Source organism: Rhodamnia argentea, chromosome 5, assembly GCF_020921035.1.
Source record: "Rhodamnia argentea isolate NSW1041297 chromosome 5, ASM2092103v1, whole genome shotgun sequence".
In the NCBI taxonomy this organism is placed as follows: domain Eukaryota; kingdom Viridiplantae; phylum Streptophyta; class Magnoliopsida; order Myrtales; family Myrtaceae; genus Rhodamnia; species Rhodamnia argentea.
In genome coordinates, this window is record NC_063154.1 from 26,576,231 (window position 1) to 26,596,863 (window position 20,633).

The following is a 20,633-nucleotide window of genomic DNA, read 5'->3' on the forward strand; positions in this document are numbered from 1 at the left end:
GCACGCACACAGGGACTTTGGCTTGGAGACACATCATACCTCATTTGTATCCTATCATGTAATTTTATGAGATCGTTATCAACTGTTTTAAAAATTTATGTTTTTAGAGGAAAACATGTTTCAATGTTTAAATACTCTAACATCCACGGACTAATGAAGTCTAGACATTTAGCTTAGGGAACTGCTATGCTAACAGTTTGACAATGCTGTCATTATTTCTGATCCTAAAAATTTTCAATTAATGAGTACTTTATGTAAAACAAGCAGTGATGGTGCGTGGATCTATGATCAGAAATAACTGACAGCGCTGTCATAGAAGCATTTTCCTTTAGGTTATACGGATGAACCTCGGAAATGGTCCGGATACACTTTATAAGATGCGTGATCTTCAATATCTAAGCTAAAAGTTCACCAATACCCCAACCAACCATGCCAACCCGAGGCTACAAAGATAACTATCTTCTCACGAGCATGCCAAATGTCGCGTAACAAGAAGTTATTTTGCATCTTCTTACGTAAATTTATCGTATCAATCTATACTTGATAATTAGCTATTACACGAATTCACACTTCAAATGGGTGATCATTTTTGTCTGTGAGAAAGAGTACAAGAACACACATGTGACGATAACCTTTTGCTCAAATGTTCCTGAGAAAGGTCATAGTTGCTCTTTGGGGTCCAAACTATTGCGAAATGCATGACTCATGAAATAAGACCTCCTTCCTTTTTCATTGTGGATCTATCTTAATATTACATACTGATTTTCTCATGAAGGACCTGGTTTCATTTCGAATTACAAGTTCAACTAGATTAGATATGTGTGGCGATGCGCAAAAAGTAACTTGTGAAAAATTGCGGAGCATAAAGATAATTCCCGGAAAGTTTAGGGGGGAATCCTCATACTTTGGATCTGTCCTTGGAGGTATGCTATGTCTAGTCGGAACAAGACCATCAAGATAAGTTTGCTCATACGCAAAGTTAAAAAAAAAAAAAAATTCCTTGGTTTGGCTCTAAGAAAAACCAAAATACTTATGTCATCCTTTAAAGAGGTCCTCAGTATATAATTCAAGCAGCTAAAATTTCAATTTTTCTTGCCAATTCAGATTTTGCATATGTACAATTTTAGATTGTTTACTTCGGGAATTGCAAATTCTATATAGTTTCTACACTCATTATATTATTTCTTATTATCCTGATTTGATCTATGTATTGAGTTTCATAATTGAATTTTGATTGGAAAAAGTATAAAAAAAATGTCTTAAACCTATTACATTAATATCAATTCAGCCATAAACCTCTCAACTAGACCAATTTAGTCCTACACTTTTTCATTTTTTTTTCAATTGAGTCCATCTAACCAATTTGGGCTTAGAATTAATGATGTGGATGTTCGTCTCCTATGTGACATGGCTGGTATTGACATGATCGTTTTTCTATAATTTTTTAATTTTTTTCGGTTTTCCTCTTTGGTCGGCAAGGGTCGCTAAAGTTTGCTCGCCATTGGGCGAGGGTCGATGAAGCTCGCCGGCCACTAGGTGAGGAGTAGGCGGCCAAGGCCGAGGCCAGCCTTGCCATGACCTAGCTGGCAGCGGGTGAAGACGGCCTTGCCCGTAGCCAACGGGCGTTCGTCGGGCGAGATGCTGGCAGGTGCGGGCAAGGCCGGCCTCGCCGGCCATGGACAAAAGCGGCCATGGCGAGGTTGGCCTTGGCCGCCGCCACCTACCTCTCGCCTAGTGGCCGATGAGCTCCAACGACTCTCGCTGGCCACAGTGGAAAAAAAAAAGAAAAAAAAAAAGAGAAGGAAAAAAAATGTAAAAATTAATAAAAGAATTCAAAAGTAATTAAAATTTGAAAAATTTGTCCATGTCGGCACCGGTTGTGCCACGTGAATTGGCATACGTCAATATTAGCAATTTCTAGCCTAAATTGGTCATATGGACTCAATTGACAAAACATAAAAAGGCTTAGGGCAAAATCGGTCAAATTAAAAGGTTGATGACTGAATTGGTATGGATAAAATATGTTGAGGGCATTTTTTGTACTTTTCCCAAATTTTAAGTATGACTTAGTATCTTTTTTACATTAGTAACTCAGCAGACACCATGAATGCCAAATAGGGATAATTACAAGACAAGTCCTAAAACTTGTTAACTTCGAGCAGCTAAGTCCAAATATTTTACTTTGTTTATTTAAGTTGTAAAACTTGCAATTTCGATGCATTTTGAGTCATTCTTTCCGTCGACAAAAAAACTCAATTGGACCAAAAGTTACAAACTTCAGGACTAGAAATGTATGAAATAGATGTTTTAATACTCAATTGCACCAAGTGCACAAGTTTTAGGAGTTACCCTGCAATTATACATGGCCAAATATGTGACAAAATGAAGACTACGTGACCTTATAAATATCATTTTGAAGCCAGTTCTCACAAAGTTTCTTTCTCTCAAGATATGCGATCTTGTTCAAGTCACTTTCATATAAACACCAAAAAAAGTTCAAGACATCATCACAAACCTCATCTTTTTTTAGAGTCTCCAGAAATTTGACCATGGAGTTCCATTTTTTTTTATTAAACTCAAATCCCAAACAGGATAATCCCCTGCATTCCTCCTAACAATAAAATGCCAGCTGGTTCGCCAAACGCTTAGGTAGTAAAATTTCCCTTTTGACAAATGTTCTCTCTCTTCCATACGAAAGAGCAGTGCAACCATGGTGCCCTCTTTGATGTAACATTGTTGTAATGTTGTGTAGGAGAGAGAGAGAGAGAGAGAGAGAGAGAGAGAGAGGTGCTATGCTTTGAATTATAGTCCTTTGTCTAAATCCAAATTCATAAAGTCTATTTTCTTCCAAACGCACCCTACCCGGGTCTACGAAATGGTCCCAAGTCCAGGACCGGAGACCCGAGTCATCGGCCGGCCATGCTCTGCCTTCATGTATACGACGTGGCCTATGTCGGCAGTCGAAGTCGAGGTGAATCCAAATTAGGATTTCCGCTTTGTAAAAGCCAAATTTGGATATAAAATTTCAAGATTCAAGAAAACAATTTCCGTTGACCAGATTTTTCTAGATGTCGACGGACAGCGAAAAGCAAAAAACCAAAAGTATTTTTCCGGAGATCTTTTCCTAGGAGAGAAACGTTTTTCAAGCATCAAAATTCTCGCCACAAAATAAAGAAATCTGGTGTAATCAGGCCGCCATATAACCTTGTTGAAACGTGTTTGAAAAGGCCCCCAAAACGAATGACGAAACGTTTTAAAATTCGATGATTAGAACGTGTTCCTGAAATCATGTTGCTATTTAGAGAAGACCGAACACGTCCAAACTTGTCCGAAGCCAGAAAGCATGGCCCATATGACATGGACAAGTTAGGCTCCGTTCGTGAGAAACTGTTGGAACTTGACACTTCCTTCATCCTTCAGTGAGATTCACTTTTGGAAAAATACTTCATAATTCGAAATCTCGTGTCGAGCTCGTTATTTCGTCTCTCCCCACCATTGCGGATAGCCTGTCTTGCCGTGAATTGATTGTGTAGCATAATAGATTATTTAAGTATTAAACCACAACTTCATGTAACAGCTTAACCTTTTAGAACAGTTGGTAGTGGTCCCACTAAATCTCATATGATATCAGAGCAAGAGATCCCGAGTTTGAACACAGACTTGACTTGGAGACCCATCATACCTCCGTCATATCCCATTATAAAATTTCACGGGACATTGCCAACTGTTTTAAAAGTTAATGTTTTAAGATGAAAGCATGTTTCAATATTTAAATACTCTAACATCCATGAAATGATTAAGTCCAGACATTTGGCTTATACAGATGACCCTAACTCGGAAACGGTTTGGACGCACTTTATAAGATGGTGACCTCCAATATGTAGGTCATAAGTTCTCCAATACCCCCAACCAACCGCGCCAACCTAGAGTTACAAAGAAAACTATCTTCTCACGAGCACGCCAAATGTAGGGAAACAAGAAGTTTTTTTTGCATCTTCTTAAGTAAATTTATCGTATCAATCTCTACTTGACAATTAGCTATTACATGAATTCACACTTCAAATGGGCGATCATTTGTGTCGGTGGGAAAGAGTACAAGAACACACATGTAACAATAACCTTTTTTGCTCAAATGTTTCTGTGAAAGGCCACAGTTGTTGTTTGGTGTCCAAACTATTGCGAAATGCATGACTCATGAAATAAGACCTCCTTCCTTTTTCATTGTGGATCTATCTTAATATCACATACTAATTTTCTCACGAAGGACCCGATTTCATTTCGAATTACAAGTTCAACTAGATTAGATGTGTGTGGCGAGGTGCAAAATGTAACTTGCGAAAAATTGCGGAACATAAAGATAATTCCCAGAAAGTTTGGGGGGGCCTCCTAACTGTCTGGATCTGTCCTTGGAGGTATGCTATGTCTGGTCGGAACAAGACCATCAAGATAAGTTTGCTCATACGCAAAGTCAAAAGAAATGCTTGGTTTGGCTCTAAGAGAAACCAAAAAACTTGGGTCATTCTTTGAAGAGTTCCTCAGCATATAATTCAGGTAGCTCAAATTTTCGATTTTTCTCGCTAATTCAGATTTTGCATATATACAATTTTAGATAGTTTACTTTAGGATTTGCAAATTCTATATAGTTTCTTCACTCCTTATATTATTTCTTCTTATCCCGATTTGATCTGTATGTTGAGTTTCATACTTGAATTTTGATTGGGAAAAGTACCAAAAAAGTCCCAAACATATTACATTGATACCAATTCAATCATAAACCTCTCAATTAGACCAATTTAATCTTATACTTTTTCATATTTTTTCAATTGAGTCTATCTAACCAATTTAGACTTAGAATTACTGATGTAGACGTCAATCTCCTATGTGGCATGGCTGGCATTGACATAATCATTTTTATATAATTTTTTATTTTTTATTATTTTTTTTTTTTTTTTATGTTTTCCACTATGGGTGGCGAGGGTCGCTAGAGTTCGCTGGCCATTGGGCAAGGGTTGTCGGAGTTCGTTGACCACTGGGCGAGGTATAGGCGGCCAAGGGCGAGGCTAGCTTTGCCATGACCTAGTTGGCGACATGCGAAGGCGGCCTTGCCCGCGGCCGACTAGCACTAGACGAGGAGAGGGGTCGGCGGCCACGGGCAAGGCCAACCTCACCGGCCATGGATGAAAGTAGCCATGGTGAGGTTGGCCTTGCCCGTTGCCACCTACGTCTCGCTTAGTGGCCGATTTGCTCCAATAACCCTCGCCAGCCATAATGGAAAAAAAAATAAGGAAAAGAGAAGGAAAAAATTATTCATGTCAGCATCGGTCGTGCCATGTAAGATGACATACGTCAATGTTAGCAATTTCTAGTCTAAATTGGTCGGATGGACTCAATTAACAAAACATAAAAAGGTTTAGGACAAAATCGGTCAAATTGAAAGGTTGATGATTGAATTGGTACGGATAAAATATTTTGAGGACATTTTTTGTACCTTTCCCAAATTTTAATTATGACTTCGTGTCTTTCTTACATTAGTAACTCAGCAGACATCATGAATGCCAAATAGGGATAATCACAAGACAAGTCCTAAAACTTGTTAACTCCGAGCAGCTAAGTCCAAATATTTTACTTCGTTTATTTAAGTTGTAAAACTTGCAATTTCGATGCACCTTGAGTCATTCGGACCAAAAGTTACAGACTTCGGGACTAAAAGTGTACGAAATGGATGTTTTAAGACTCAATTGCTCGAAGTGGGCAAGTTTTAGGAGTTACCCTGCAATTATACATGGCCAAATATGTGACAAAATGAAGAGTACGTGAACTTATAAATATCATTTTGACGCCAGTTCTCACAAAGTTTCTTTCTCTCAAGATATGCCACCTTGTTCAAGTCACTTTCTCATAAACACCAAAAAAAGTTCAACACATCATCACAAACCTCATCTTTTTTGAGGTCTCCAGAAATTTGGCCATGGGGTTCACTTTTTTTTTTTTTATAATTAAACTCAAATCCCAAACAGGATAATCCCCTCCATTCCTCCTAAGTCCTAACAGTAAAATGCCAGCTAGTTCGGCAAACACTGAGGTACTAAAAGTTCCATTTTGATAAATGTTCTTTCTCCTCCATACAAAAGAGCGGGACAACCATGTTGCCCTCTTTGATGTAACATTATTGTAATGTTGTGTAGGATTCCCTCAAGTGTCCCTCAGAGCGAGAGAGAGAGAGAGAGAGAGAGAGAGAGAGAGAGAGAGAGAGAGAGAGATGTGCTATGGTCCTGAGTTGCACACGATGCCAAAACATTGCTGATCGCAAGGCCAAATTCCAATAGCAAATCTTGTCAACAGACCACATCAGGTCATTCAGACTTTGCAGGTGCTTCCACATCCACATTGCTTGCACCTTCCTGCAACTCCCCATTTTTTTTTTTTTTGCAGGGTCTCTATAAAAAGTTTTGAAAGAGAGGACCACCACCACCACCACCACCTTCTCTCTCTTCCACACACCATAGAATCATCAAATCATATTTGCAAAAGCTTGCTCCTCTTTCATTCTTTATCCTCCTCCCAACACCTCCTCTCATATTCCCTCTTGGAAATCATTGCAAATCCACACCCACCTTCCCCCTTTTCTTACATCTAAAATGTTAAGCTAAACAATCTCTTCTTCTTCTTCTTCTTCTTCCTCCTCCTCCTCTTGCAAACTTGTACATGGAGCTGAAGTTTTCTTCATGCAACGTTCAAGTGAAGAAGGATTGCCACCAGAGCAAGAAGCAGCACAGAAGCAGACATCAGCACCATGAAGTTGGAGATGACTCAAGTTCAACTAAATCCCTCAGCTTGAAGAACCTCTCCAAGCTCATCCTCCCGCCACTCGGTTCTTCGACATATAATCAGAACCAGATTGAGTCCCGAGGATGGGTCGTCTCTCCAATGGACTCGAGATACAGGTACTCAAAAATTGCATCTCCAGGACTGGACATGGGGGTCTACTGAGAAACGTACATTTCAATCAGATGTGTGTAGTCTTTGAAGTATATGCGATGCAGGTGTTGGGAGACGTTCATGGTGGTGTTGGTGGCGTACTCGGTGTGGGTGGTTCCTTTCGAGGTCGCATTCCTTAGCTCGTCCCCGAAGAGAGAGCTGTACGTCGCGGACAACGTGGTGGATGCCTTCTTCGCGGTCGATATCGTCTTGACATTCTTTGTCGCCTACATCGACCCTCGGACTCAGCTCCTCGTCTGCGACTCCAGAAGGATCGCCACCAGGTACCCTACCACAAAGATCTTCATCAATACATTAAGTTTAATCATTATTAGCTTTCTTAAAACCGCCAGGATTAGCTTAGTGATCGAGGAACCGACGTTTGATTCTCCATACGATTGAGTTCAAACAGTTGTTATGTTTTAGGGCGTGAATTGGGTGGGATTCAACTCGGAAATCAACCTGGTCAGTTCAGCTCAAGCCTGTCCCCTAGAATCGATCTCCTAACTAGTTTTAGAAAATTAGAAACTGGCCTAAGAGATTAGGACTATTTTGATTCCTAGTTCTGGGGCGAAACCAGTTCTGTTGAGTTAATCATATATTCAATTAAGTCCTAAAACTTGTCACGAAAGGATAATTGAGCAATAAAACTTTAAAAAAACGCAATCAAGTCCTCAAACTTATGAACATTTTTCGTTTATCAAGTTGGATGGAGTTAATAAAAGTACTTGATTGCACAAACTTGATACATTTTAGTTATTAATTTCACTCTTTGAAAGTTTTAGGACTTAATTACACTTTCGTGACAAGTTTTTATGAGCTGATTGCAATTTTTGAAAATTTTAGAACTTCATTGTACTTTCGTGACAAATTTAATGACTTCTAATATACTTATTTCAATTACTTAATAAGCAATGAGCTTACCTATTTAGGTGGGCTTTTCCATAATTAAAGTATCTATGGGCTCTCATTGTTGCATTATGAAATAAATTATATCACTTGCTTGAAGGGGAAAAGATCAGGGTGCTTGAATGATTTACCTGTCACCCTTGGATATTATACGCATGTTGGACACACGGACGAATCTAGAAACTCCAATGATTGATATAATTTTGAGTGCCATAGTTAGGTATTAATCTATAGAAATTTTCTATATGGTCAAGGATTTAAAACTCAAGGATAGTCCTAGTTGGTCCTACCCTCACCACATTTTTCTTCAAATAATTGAACTTTATAGTTCAAATCGTTTGGTTACACTATAAAAAGCACTATGCTTAGGAAGAGATTGTTTGAAACATGCCGGGCGCACAAATCTATAATATGGAATCGAAAGGAAATAGAAAAGACAGGGGTGATTGGTTCGATGATAGTTTCAAATTAGAAGGGTTGATTCTGGGGTGTGTATATGGATCAAGAACCAGAAACTTATCCTATTAGAGTTGGCTCCCGGTTCCAATTGAAAATCGAATCGAAGGATTCTAGGGTCAGCCCGAGAATCAGCCTAACGTTGAGTAATATAACTATCATTCTAGAAAAACGCGCTATATGAACAATTTATGGTATAGTAGTTAAGGCATTGATACATTCTTCTTGAGAACATGTCTTGTCACGATATAAAATCGGGAATCGAACCGGCCAAGACCAGTTTCTCAATTTTTTTTGAAAACCTATCGAATTCTTGTGGGAACCAGCCCGAAATCATTCGGATAAGGCCAATTTGATTAGATTCCCTGGTTGAACCGACCTAATTACTCTCCCTAGTGTCCAAATCATAAAGCAACCTTAAATGCCGGTTATAACCTTAAGGTTAGAATAATGCAAAATCTGATCAGGTGTACGGCAGGACAGGTCGGGCCCACTTAGTTGCGGGGCTTCAGCTCCACTGCAGCCTCGAAAGGACACTCTCAGTCTTAATCCAAAACCTTAGACATCAAATTGTTAATCACTGCGTACTGAGCTGAAAATCCACATATTGATTCAACATAACTTTACTATCTATTGAATAGACAACAATCAATTATAACTGCAGTGTATGAAATTAAGATAGGATTGATCTTATGGTAATGTAATCCATTCGACACAATCAAGCTAAATATCCGGCGATGAGAAAAATTTGATTCGAAAATAAAGTTCGATGAAGGAATGTCGACACCAAATTGCCCAAATCGACAGAAGATATGGTGTGGTGATTTGATTTTGGTTGTGCTTTGATGTTATGACATATCTGTTTTTGTGGAATGATCGAGTCTCTACAAAATTGATTTATCTTTCAAATTTACTTGTTTTATTTGATTTGCATCTTTATCTTGAAGTTACGTAGTTTTCTTTCAAGTGAAATAAAAAATTTCTTTCCGACCAAAAAAAAAAAAAAAAAACGAAGGCAACAATAAATTACAACGATGGTGCGAGAAATTAAGATACTATCGATCATATTATTTTTTAGGATAATGTAATCCATTCGACATAGTCAAGCTAGATATTCTGTTTTGATTAAGCTCAATGAATGAATATCAACACCAAATTGCTCAAATCGACAGAAGGTATGGTTTGGTGAATCTGATTTTGGTTGAGCAATGACTTGTGCATAGGTATCTGTCAACATGGTTCTTGATGGATGTGGCCTCAACGCTGCCGTTCGAGGCATTGGGCTACTTGCTCACCGGCAAGCCAAAGGTGGCTCTATCTTACTCCTTCCTCGGCATCCTCCGGTTCTGGCGTCTCCGCCGCGTCAAGCAGCTCTTCACCAGGTTCTGGCTCATTCAACCTCATTTACCACAGAAAGCTCTCTTCAAAGAATTCATTGTAATTCTTGCTTCTGTGTGTTTTCTGAAGGCTTGAGAAGGACATCAGGTTCAACTATTTCTGGGTCCGTTGTGCTCGGCTTCTTTTGGTACGTCGGATATATAACAAGGTCACATTGAACTCATTTATAGGCCATGTGGTGCGAGAGTTATATACTGGTAAAACGGCATCTGCGGTCCCTAAAGTTTTGCAAATACTTGCAATTTGATCGATGTTCTTTAAAAGCCGATAGTTTCGATTCAACAACTTCGTGTTTGATCGATTTTCGGGTTAGCAGCTTTCAGTTGCCTTGAATATTGATCTAGTTGCATGAGTTAGATCGATACTGAATGTTTTGGTTTTGCGCGTGGGGTCTTAGGTGACGCTGTTTCTAGTGCACTGTGCCGGCTGCCTCTGCTACTTGCTGGCCGATAGATACCCGCACCAAGGCAAGACATGGATCGGCACCGTGAATCCGAACTTCCGGGAGACCAGCCTCTGGATCCGCTACATCTCGGCCCTGTACTGGTCCGTCACCACCATGACCACAGTTGGCTACGGCGACCTCCATGCTGTCAACACTGTCGAGATGATCTTCATCATCTTTTACATGCTCTTCAACCTTGGCCTGACTGCTTACTTGATCGGCAACATGACCAACCTCGTCGTTGAAGGAACCCGTCGCACCATGGAATTCGTAAAAACGACCACTTTGTCTACATTAATCCTGTTTGGTTAAAATGATTGCAGATTTAAGCAAGTTTAAGGATCAGTATTGGCATGCCAAGGAAATTGATGTTTGCATGATTTGGTTTTGGCATGTGATGCAGCGAAACAGCATCGAGGCAGCGAACAATTTTGTGTGCCGCAATCGGTTGCCGCCAAGGCTGAGGGAGCAAATATTGGCTTACATGTGCCTGAGGTTCAAGGCAGAGAGCTTGAACCAGCATCAATTGATAGAGCAGTTGCCGAAATCGATCTGCAAGAGCATTTGCCAGCATCTGTTTTTGCCGACGGTGCAGACAGTCTATCTGTTCATGGGCGTTTCTCGCGAAACGCTCTTGCTCCTGGTATGTTGTGCGCTACACAGGATGCGAAATTGGCGTAATCTTTCTGTACGTTTCTTTTACTGCATACCAGTTGCCTTGAAAATCTAATGTCATCGGGGTAGGTGGCCAAGATGACGGCTGAATATCTGCCGCCAAGAGAGGACGTCGTTATGCAGAACGAAGCGCCTGAAGATGTTTACATCATCGTATCTGGTGAGGTCGAAATAATCGACTGTGAAACGGAGAAAGAACAGGTCGTCGGGGCTTTGCAGTCTGGGGACATATTTGGAGAAGTCGGTGCGCTCTGCTGCCGACCTCAGGACTATACTTACCGGACCAAGTCCCTTTCCCAGCTGCTGAGGCTGAAAAGGAATGATCTCTTAGAAGCAATGCACAGCCAACACGAAGACAACATAACCATGATCAAGAATTTTCTGCAGGTTCGCCGCTAGCATAATGCACAGTCCGCGATTCATTTGTTCAATCATCCGAGGCTTATGTAATGAAATTGTGCAATGCAGCATCACAAGAAGCTTGAGGATCTATACATAGAAGACTTCCTCACTAAAGCAGGACACGAGCACGACGGCCTCCACTTGTTGACCGTTGCGAGTACTGGTAATGCTGCTATCCTTGAGAAGCTTCTCAAGGCAAAGTTGGACCCTGACGTCGGGAATTTAGAAGGGAAGACCTCGTTGGTACGTCTTCTTTCTTTTTCTTGTTTGTAGAACATACGCTTCGGTTACGGATTGAATAATGATCACATCACAGCTGATTTCTGAACAACAATGCCGCTTAGGCATAGACAACATCGGTTTCGGTTGTCTGTAAATGGAAGTAAACTTTATATTCTATGTAAGACATTGCATAGGGTGACTTGAAATTTTATTTGGAGTGCTCAAACATGTCAATTTACTAGTTCAATGCTCATTTGATTCTTTAGGAAATGTGAATGTACTGAAAGTTGTTTCTTGCTGTTATGACTCTGCATCAGCACATTGCAGCATCACAGGGCCATGAGGACTGTGTCTGGCTACTGCTAAAAAATGGATGCAACATACATTTACGAGGTATCGGATTAGCACCTCGCAAACCCGCCGACTGTCGTAGATATATGTGCTCCTTAAATCCTGGAATGTCCTGAAAATTTTATGGCATACGCAATTCACGAAAAGATCGCATGATGTCCTGCATGACAGACCGGAACGGCAACAATGCACTGTGGCATGCGGTATCGTCGAAGCAACACTCGATCTTCCGAGTCCTGTACAACAGTGCTGCCTCGTCTGACCCTTGCACAGCCGGCGACCTCCTCTGCACTGCAGCAAAAAGGAATGACCTGGAGGTGATGAAGGAGCTCTTGAACCACGGATTGAGCACCGACTCCAAGAATCACCAAGGCTTCACCGCTCTCCAGATCGCAATGGCTGAGGACCATAAGGACATGGTGAATCTACTCGTGATGAACGGCGCGAATGTTGCTGACTCGAACATGCCGGATTTTCCTCCGGAAGCACTGGACCAAATGCTGAGAAGGAGAGAGACGGGGCACCGTATTGCTGTGCCCGACGGTGCTGCATTGCCGGAAATGCCAACGAGAACGCGCGTAGTAGAGCAAGAACCAACTCGGGAGATCTCGGACGTGGCAATTTGTGAGCGGGTGAGCATTTACAGAGGCCATCCAGCGGCAAGAAGAGAGAACCGTTGCGCCGAGGCGGGGAGGCTCATAAGATTGCCGGGTTCCATTGAGGATCTCAAGAGCGTTGCAGGTGCATTATCATTCTTTCCTTTCAAGAAAATGTCTAAGTCTGCTGGTGAATTGTAAATCAGGAATGATGAGAAAAAAGTCAAGAGTCTCCATTAATCTGCAAAGAGTATCATCAAGAACTCGTTAGTCTTCGCAGGCAAGAAGTTCGGTTTCGATGCGACGAACGCCATTATAGTGGATGAAGAAGGCACAGAGATCGACTGCATCGAAGTGATTCGAGACAACGACAAGCTTTTCGTGGTTGAAGATCCGAATTATTAGCGTCGTTACATGCTTCGATTTGCTCTTTGTGATTACTAGCATGTTCAAGTATCACCAAGCAAGTTCCCTCAATCCTCTCCCCAGAAGAGGTTTTTCTTCCGGTTCATCATACTGTGGCGAGGGAGGATCTGATTCTTGAACTTCCAAGAATGGGTGTATTTTTATACGGCATAAGGACAGCTCAAGTGTAAATATTTACGTACGGCACTCACTTTGGTGTTAATATTTTTTTGAAATCACTTAAGTACCAAATTGGAGAAAAAACTATCAATTTATTGCCAACGTCGAGTAATTCCAGCGAGTTCACCGGAATTGGCAGTTAAATAATAATTTTTTAAAAAAATTAGCACTTAAGTGATCCAAAAAAGATCACTTTAGTGTTAAATCGGAAAAAAAAACGATCACTTTAGTGTCAACGGTAAGAAATTCCGGCTACCTCACCGGAGTTGGCACCTAAATAATCGGTTAAAAAAAATTGGCACTTAAGTGATAAAAAAAAAATATATTGACTCCAAAGTAAGCGCCGTACATAAATATTGGCACTTGATGTGTTCTTTTGCCATTTTTATGCATATATGCTCTTTTTTTTCTCACTAGAAGAGACATGTTGTGAAAAATCAGAAGAGTTGGCAAAGGCCTACTATCATCAAATAAGAATAAAAATTTTTCAGAACGGTTCATCTATAAAAAAAAAAAAAGTTTCTTATATCAAATTCACAGTATGCTTGATAATTAAGGGTGTGTTTGTTGCAGAGAAAAATTCTTATCACGAGATAATATTTCCGGGAAATTCAATTCGGAGAAAGAAAACCATTTTCCGTGTTTGCTTTCGCTGAAAATCAGTCGAAAAAAATTTTCTTTTTATGGTACTTGGCTATAAGTGAATCCATAAAGGTAGCTTGTATCGCTAAAATGATAGGTAATGACTATCAAATTGGAATTCACAAAACACACACACACACACACAAAAAACTACAAAGAAATTAAGAAAGAAATTATAATGTCAAAATCGTAAAATATTATACATGATGCCGGGTTTTTGGGAATGTAGAATAACATGAGCGTTAAAGGAAGTATATTGGGGAGATGATATTAAACATTTTTAATGATAAAAAATATATGAGAATTATAGGGAAAAAAAAAACATGAAAGATAGGAAATAGGTATAAAAGGACCTATTTTCATCACTTGGATGGGCAGTTCGAGATCGGGGAGACATAATTTTAATTAGTTTTCCGTGGTCTAGATCCTGAAAAGTCCGAGAACAAATTTTCGAAAAAAAAAATGATTATTATCAAATAAATCGACTCTCAAAATGGCTCGCATACGTATAAGTCTCTCAAAATCCATAGAAACGTGGAATAGGACGACGTGCGTGGAATGACCCAAAAGGAATGTCCGGTGTTGCTGGCATTGACCGAGTGGCCGAGCTTCTGGCACCACCCTAATCTCATCCATTTGAACCCTTGTCGAAGGAGAAAATTGTCTAGAGAGTCTTAGACTTATCACACGACGGCTAATTCAATTATAAACCTTTTAATCATGTTAATTTAGTCTTAAATGTTTTGATGGTTTCTTATTGTAGTCCTTCCAACCAATCTTAAGAAGATTTAGGACTAAACCTCCACATTTGAAAAGTTTGGGACTAAATTGACATAATTAAAAAATTTATGACTAAATTAATTACCGTACAACGGGTTCATGACTTTTTGGGCAATTATTCTCTGGACGAAGAGTTGAACCAAATTGGGAGCTCGAGCTCCGTAGAGGCATTGAGCTCGAGACGTTCTTGTGAGTGGCCATTTTATTGGGCTAACCTCTTGAAAGATGGCACTAAGGCAACAAAATTTTAACAGTAGTATTTGGAACCAGAAATTCTAGATGGGAAAACTATTGTGCGAATGCCATTAGAGGTTATTGAACAAGCGAACCCTAGATGGGAGGAATGCCAAGTTGGCAACCTTGATTTTGCCTAATTTAAGTTTCACACCAAGAACCTCTTGCTCTTAAGGATAAACTACCATATTTGATGGACTAGCAGATCAGCCATGTAATTTATCCCTCAAGCCGAACAAACTTGACCTACTCCTTTAGTTTAGGGCTATAGAGTTTACTTGCTTCTCACTAACGACATAATCGTAAGCTTGATCACTTGACTCTAAACAAAAAAAAAAAATCGGCTATAGGATGAAGATCCTTCGCTCCGGAAAGGTGGGTTCCATACCGACAAGACCTCCTATCCTAGAATAAACTCATTTCACACCAAAAATTTTGGAATGAACACACTACACGGAATGCATCTACTTGCCTTTAGATACCACTTCTCTTTTGGACCGCTAGACCACAGACCTGAGAGCTCGAATCCCATGATTCTCTCAACCTTGTGATTGTAGTTCCCAATTTCTGACTTGGAAAAGGTCTTTGTTAGCCTTACCAACTTTTCAAGATGAGCAAAAAATCAAATTGATCTCCCCTCGCCGCCCCCCCCCCCAAACACACACACAACAACCATACCACCGCCACCCCAACAAGCTATCCCTTCTCATATTTGTTTGGCACCGAACTCAAGAATGGCCTTTTTGTATGAGCCACGGCGAGCTCAAAGTATTAGACCATCATGAGATTCATGCATTGACTCCTTGGACTTGCTCAATCTGCTACGAGCACTTCATTTAGATTTCTCCTTTTACCTAATAATACTGGCGATGAGCAGTGGAATCAAGGGTGTTTATGGACCCATGGGGTCAGGTCTGCACTTGACTCCATGAAGAAACTCTTTACAGGGGCAGAATTGGATGCATCCTAAAGAACTATTGATTCCATTTGACCTTCTGTTGAGAGATGGGCATTCCCCCTGTTCCAGGCAGCTGGCGACATATTTCTTTCGTGACATTAACATGATAATAATAAAGCTACCGTGCATGAATTTTTTTCAAAAAATTTTCAAGTCCGACATGACAACGTGAATGCAAAACAGGACAGAACGGCGTACTAAACAAACCAAAAAGGACAACGCATCAGAAGAAGAATTGATGGAGGGTAAGTGGTGGTTGTATTCAGTCTCTCTCACTCTCACTATGTCCCATCCTCTCTCAATCTATGGTCCGACATTCGAAGATGAAAGAGAATTTATTATATAATAGTTTTTGAACGACAGTAATGCTAACCGTCTATTTTGGGCTGCAAAAAATAGTTAAAAATTATTACGGGATTTGTTCTTTTAAAAATTTATAGCTCATAATATAATATTATTCTTATAGCCATAAAAAAAATATTATGCTAGTAAAGCTCATACAATGCCATGATCTTCATTTCCGGTTGAAGCGATTGATCAATGGCCCAAAAATGTTGATAGGTAGGCAAAGTTGAAGGCAAAGCGATGAATTTTGATGCTCAAGCTAAGGAAGTGGTGGTGTAGATCTGGCGTGGGAGGTCGCAAGGGATGTTGAATTTTATCTATGTCGGAGTTGGTCAGTTGGCGTTGAGTTGATGGGGGATAATGATGGAAGCCAGGGGTTTCAATTGAAACCTAATTTAGCGTTTATTTATTTAAAGGAAAGTTGTTTTCGAGAAATTATTTTCTGACTTTTCGATATTAAGAAAATGATACAAATGGACTTTAAACTTTGACAACATGTACAATATTGTCCATGAATTTTTAATTGATTCAATATAATCTCTAAATTTTAGCCTAATGTATAATATCGACCCTAAACTTTTAATTTGTTCAATGTAGACTCTTAAACTTTGGGTGGATGTTCAATTCTAGTTCCTAAACTATATAAAAATGTCCAATGATATCTTTCCATTAATTCACATTTAGGGACAACACTAAACATTTTTATATAATTTAGGGACTAGATTGAATATTTATTAAAAGTTCGGAGATCGTTTTAAAAAAATAAAAATTTTGGAGAATTGTAATTGCTAAAGTTCATAGTCACTTAAAGTTCGACTTGTATAATTATCTATTTTGATTTTTGGATGACGGAAAACTAATTGATATACGGAATACGTTTTTCATGAATTAAAACTAGTTTTGGTTGGGGGAAAATAACTTCTCCTTGTGGCAATAAAAAATCACTTTATCTTAATCATCAAACAAATGAAAACGAACTATTTTTCTTAAGAATGATTTTTCCTTGAAGTTTTTAGCTAAACAAATGCTCAAATTTTCTAGTTTTGTGGCGGAAATTGAATAGTTTGAAAAATATTTTTTAAAATGATTGATCATATGGTTTGAAATAATTAGTTAATTGAAAATTATTTCATTATTGGCAACAACATATGTCTTAATATTTTTGCCTTCCAACGAAAATAATTTTCGTTATTAATGTCATCATTCTTCCAGCAAGCCATGTCGAATGGTTTTATACTAAATTAATGCTACCTTGAATTTCCAGGTTAGTGAACTTAAGTGAATAGTTTTAAAAATTAATAGGAAAAAATTCAAAAAAGGGCTCCAAGTGCCTCCATATTCTTAAATAAGGGCATGAAACGCCATCATTGTGTCAAAGAAAGGCCTCAAGTTGTTGTGATTGTTTCAAATAAGGGCCCGACCTCTTAAGCTAATCAAATCCATTTTGGTAAAAATGTAAATTTAATCAATTTTTCGTAAAATTAAGTGACAAAAAAAAAAAAAATTGAAAAAAAAAAAAAGGAAAAATTAGGCAAGAGGGTTGATCTCTTGCCTATGGTCACCGCCTCGCACCCAATGGGGTAGGGACGATGGCCGGCGACTCCGCCGATCAAAGGTGAGGAGCTGGTCACGACCCTTGCCTCGGCTTGGAGAGGATCGCGACCCTCTCCTAGATCTAAGCCAGGTTCAATAGCCTTCGCCCAAATCTAGCCCGAGGTGGGTAGGAGGTTTCCAACCCACCCCGATCCGATCCCAGCGGATGGCCGCGGCCCTCAACCGGACCTAGACGAGGGTTGTCGACCCCGGCCTAGATCTAGGAAAGGGTCTCCAATCCACACCGAGTTGGACCCGGGCTAGGGTCACCGATCCTGGCCCAAATTTGGCAAGGTGGGGGGGCTGCTATGGCCGTTGGGGTCGTCGGCTCCTCGGCGATGGCCGACGACCCCACCGACCATAGGCAAGGGGCTGCGGACCCTCTCCCGGCTGAGGCGAGGGGCTGCCGCCCCTCTCCTCTGGTTGGTGGGGTCATCGGCCATCGCCGAGGAGCCAACGATCCCAACGGCCATAGCTGCCGCCCCACCCTCCCTCTTGTGTTTCTTTGTTTTTTTGTTTTTACTTTTTTTAAAAATCTCCTATAAATAGAAAATGGAAAAAATAAAATAATAAATGGTGATTCATGTCCTTTTTTTAGATTAATGCGATCACTTCATGCCCTTCTTTAAAAGAATGTACACTTTAAGCCTTTTTTTGACAAGATGAGGGCATTTCATGCTCTTATTTAAAACAAAATCCATTTTAAATCCTTATTTAAAAAAATAAGGGCATATATAATCCTTTTTTGAAAATTTTTTAAAATAACAATATTTAAGTAATCTTTTGAAAAATTATAATATTAAAATAAGCGTCATATCAAATTTATAAATATCGTTACGAAATGACAAAGAATGAACAGTATACATTCATATTTAAGTCCACATCATGTGAGTGAGTTGATTGATGGTCCCAAAGGACGAGACACTGCGCAAAGTCCCATTACCACTGTAGGATTCACCACCAAGGGTAATGCATAGCGTGTGGGATTGGATACTATGAAATCATTGCGCAATGTCCCATGAGAATATGCAAATGGAATTTCCTATTCTCTCACTCGAATTTCACACTCAACACTTGACAGCTTGATCTGATTGGTGTGACTTAGTGGGGTTCTCCCACGGTCGGTTGGCACACTCTTTCCTTCTTTTGCTATCAAATGGAGTATGTTGAAAAAGAAGAAAAAACAAATAAAAGACCCAATTTTGCATTGTAGAATAAGTGTGATTGGTTTCCGGGTAAATAGATTGCGGATAGAATCGATTTTTGGGTTTTTGGAACATGGAATGGAATCTATCTTGTTAGCCGTGGAAACTATCCTGTTTTTTTTTTTAACCCGGTTTCAGAGTCTACTCAATAACCTATTTTTTTTTCATACTTATTTTTGTTTCATTTTATACTATAGAATAATATGATCAACAAAACAGTTCCAAGTAAAAAAATGAATGAGGAGGAGTCAAGAACGAGCAAGGGTTCGAGGGTCAAACGAACTAGGGCGAGCCGCAAGGCAAGGAGGCGGAGGGTGAGTCACAAACGAGAAAGAGTCGTGAAGTATCTAAGTGACGTTGGAGAGAGCGAAGAAAAAAATAAAAATGCAGAGAGAAAACCAAGATTTTTAAGCTTTATGAAATTGGTTCCATATTGGGTCCGATTCCGGGGTGGTTCTTCACTCGGACTCGGGAATCAAACTGGTTCCAACGGGAATCCAGAATCAAACTGGATTTTTGGGCGATCCGATCTTATTTCAAGTTAGAACCGGTCCGATTACACAACCTTAGTAGAATGAGAGCTTGTCTATTTGGACTCAAACAAAACCAAAAAAAAAAAAAGGAATTACTGTCTCATAAAAATTTAAATTATTGCTCATATATAAAATGTTACAAAGAAAAGTGTTTAAAAACCTGCGTATTAATATTTGCATGTGTAGTAAAAGTTTCGGGTGTTTAGAATTAAAAACATAAGTCAAGGCACATGTTTCACAAGATTTAAATTAGAGCATCTTTTTCCTATGAATTAAGGCCGGATGGACGCGGAAAACTGAAATGGTTATATCAAATTTAAGCATAATGGATCTGATCCCTTTTTAATTAGCGTGCCTTTGGCCTCTGCGTTTCCCTTTGACAACTCCTCCTTTCTTGGTTGGTATTTCCTTCAATACAGCTCTTGTCACCCTCTGTCTATCGTCTAGGTTGATTTGTTTATCTTTGTTAAGATGCATGTGCGAGCGTGTTAAGCAAATAAAATCTCACTAGGCTGTGGTGTAAAATGGTGCAGTCGGCATATCAGAATTTGCACGTGACTCATTGACTTTAACTTTTGAAACAATATAAATTCAATTGAATATGTCAATAGATTTCGATTTGAACTTTCTCTTAATGATCTCCGAAGGGGACCACTGTGCCTCCCAACAACTGCTATCATAGAGGATTGTGGGGATGGGCCAGGTGCAGCATGTGTGGGTCGGCGTTCGATGAATACCTCAAGGAAATGAATGCCTGATGTGATTCCCGATTTAGGTTACACATAGTGTGGTCCTCCTAAGCTTGGCCGGATCGAGGTGATTGAAGAGGAGTCAAGCCACTGTGTTCCTACTGCATATGGCTAAGCAAAGGTGGAGATTCGAGTTGAGATAATATTGGTACGAAAGCATATTTGGATTAAAGAAAAGCGGGCCTAATATATATATCGATCACACGTGGGAGGAAATTCGCTAATGCACGTTGGGTGATAGCGGAAAGAACATCCACATTGAGGATGTGGTATGATATGGATAAGTGAGTATATTCTAGTCAATCCATAATTTATTGGCTTAAATTTTTAAGATAAAGTAAATACAACTGGATATATTTACAAGCTAAGACTTGAGCTCTCTCGTGATGATTTACTCAATGACAATATCGAAATTTCGCTGTGGCTCCCAACAACGTATTACTTATATTGAAAAAAAAAGATGAATGGACGCAGTGGGATATCTTTGCGGGTACGGTTCATATCTGCTCCGAGGACCCTTCTTTGTGGATTCAATTGCCTTGCCTATGACGCAAGCGATTTCCACTGCGAAAACTCT

At 39.7% G+C, this 20,633-nt stretch overlaps 1 protein-coding gene across 1 annotated transcript; it reads left to right on the forward strand.

The window, feature by feature from the left end:
- Nucleotides 1-6,504: 6,504 nt before the first annotated feature.
- LOC115756925 (potassium channel AKT2/3) lies at nucleotides 6,505-12,905 on the forward strand. The gene is made up of 11 exons (XM_030696906.2): nucleotides 6,505-6,944; nucleotides 7,044-7,262; nucleotides 9,567-9,725; nucleotides 9,811-9,868; nucleotides 10,139-10,456; nucleotides 10,590-10,829; nucleotides 10,931-11,248; nucleotides 11,330-11,506; nucleotides 11,803-11,878; nucleotides 12,008-12,577; nucleotides 12,713-12,905. The coding sequence occupies exons 1-11, from the start codon at nucleotides 6,706-6,708 to the stop codon at nucleotides 12,835-12,837; spliced, it is 2,499 nt and encodes an 832-aa protein (XP_030552766.2). The 5' UTR covers nucleotides 6,505-6,705; the 3' UTR covers nucleotides 12,838-12,905.
- The last annotated feature ends 7,728 nt before the right edge of the window (nucleotides 12,906-20,633 follow it).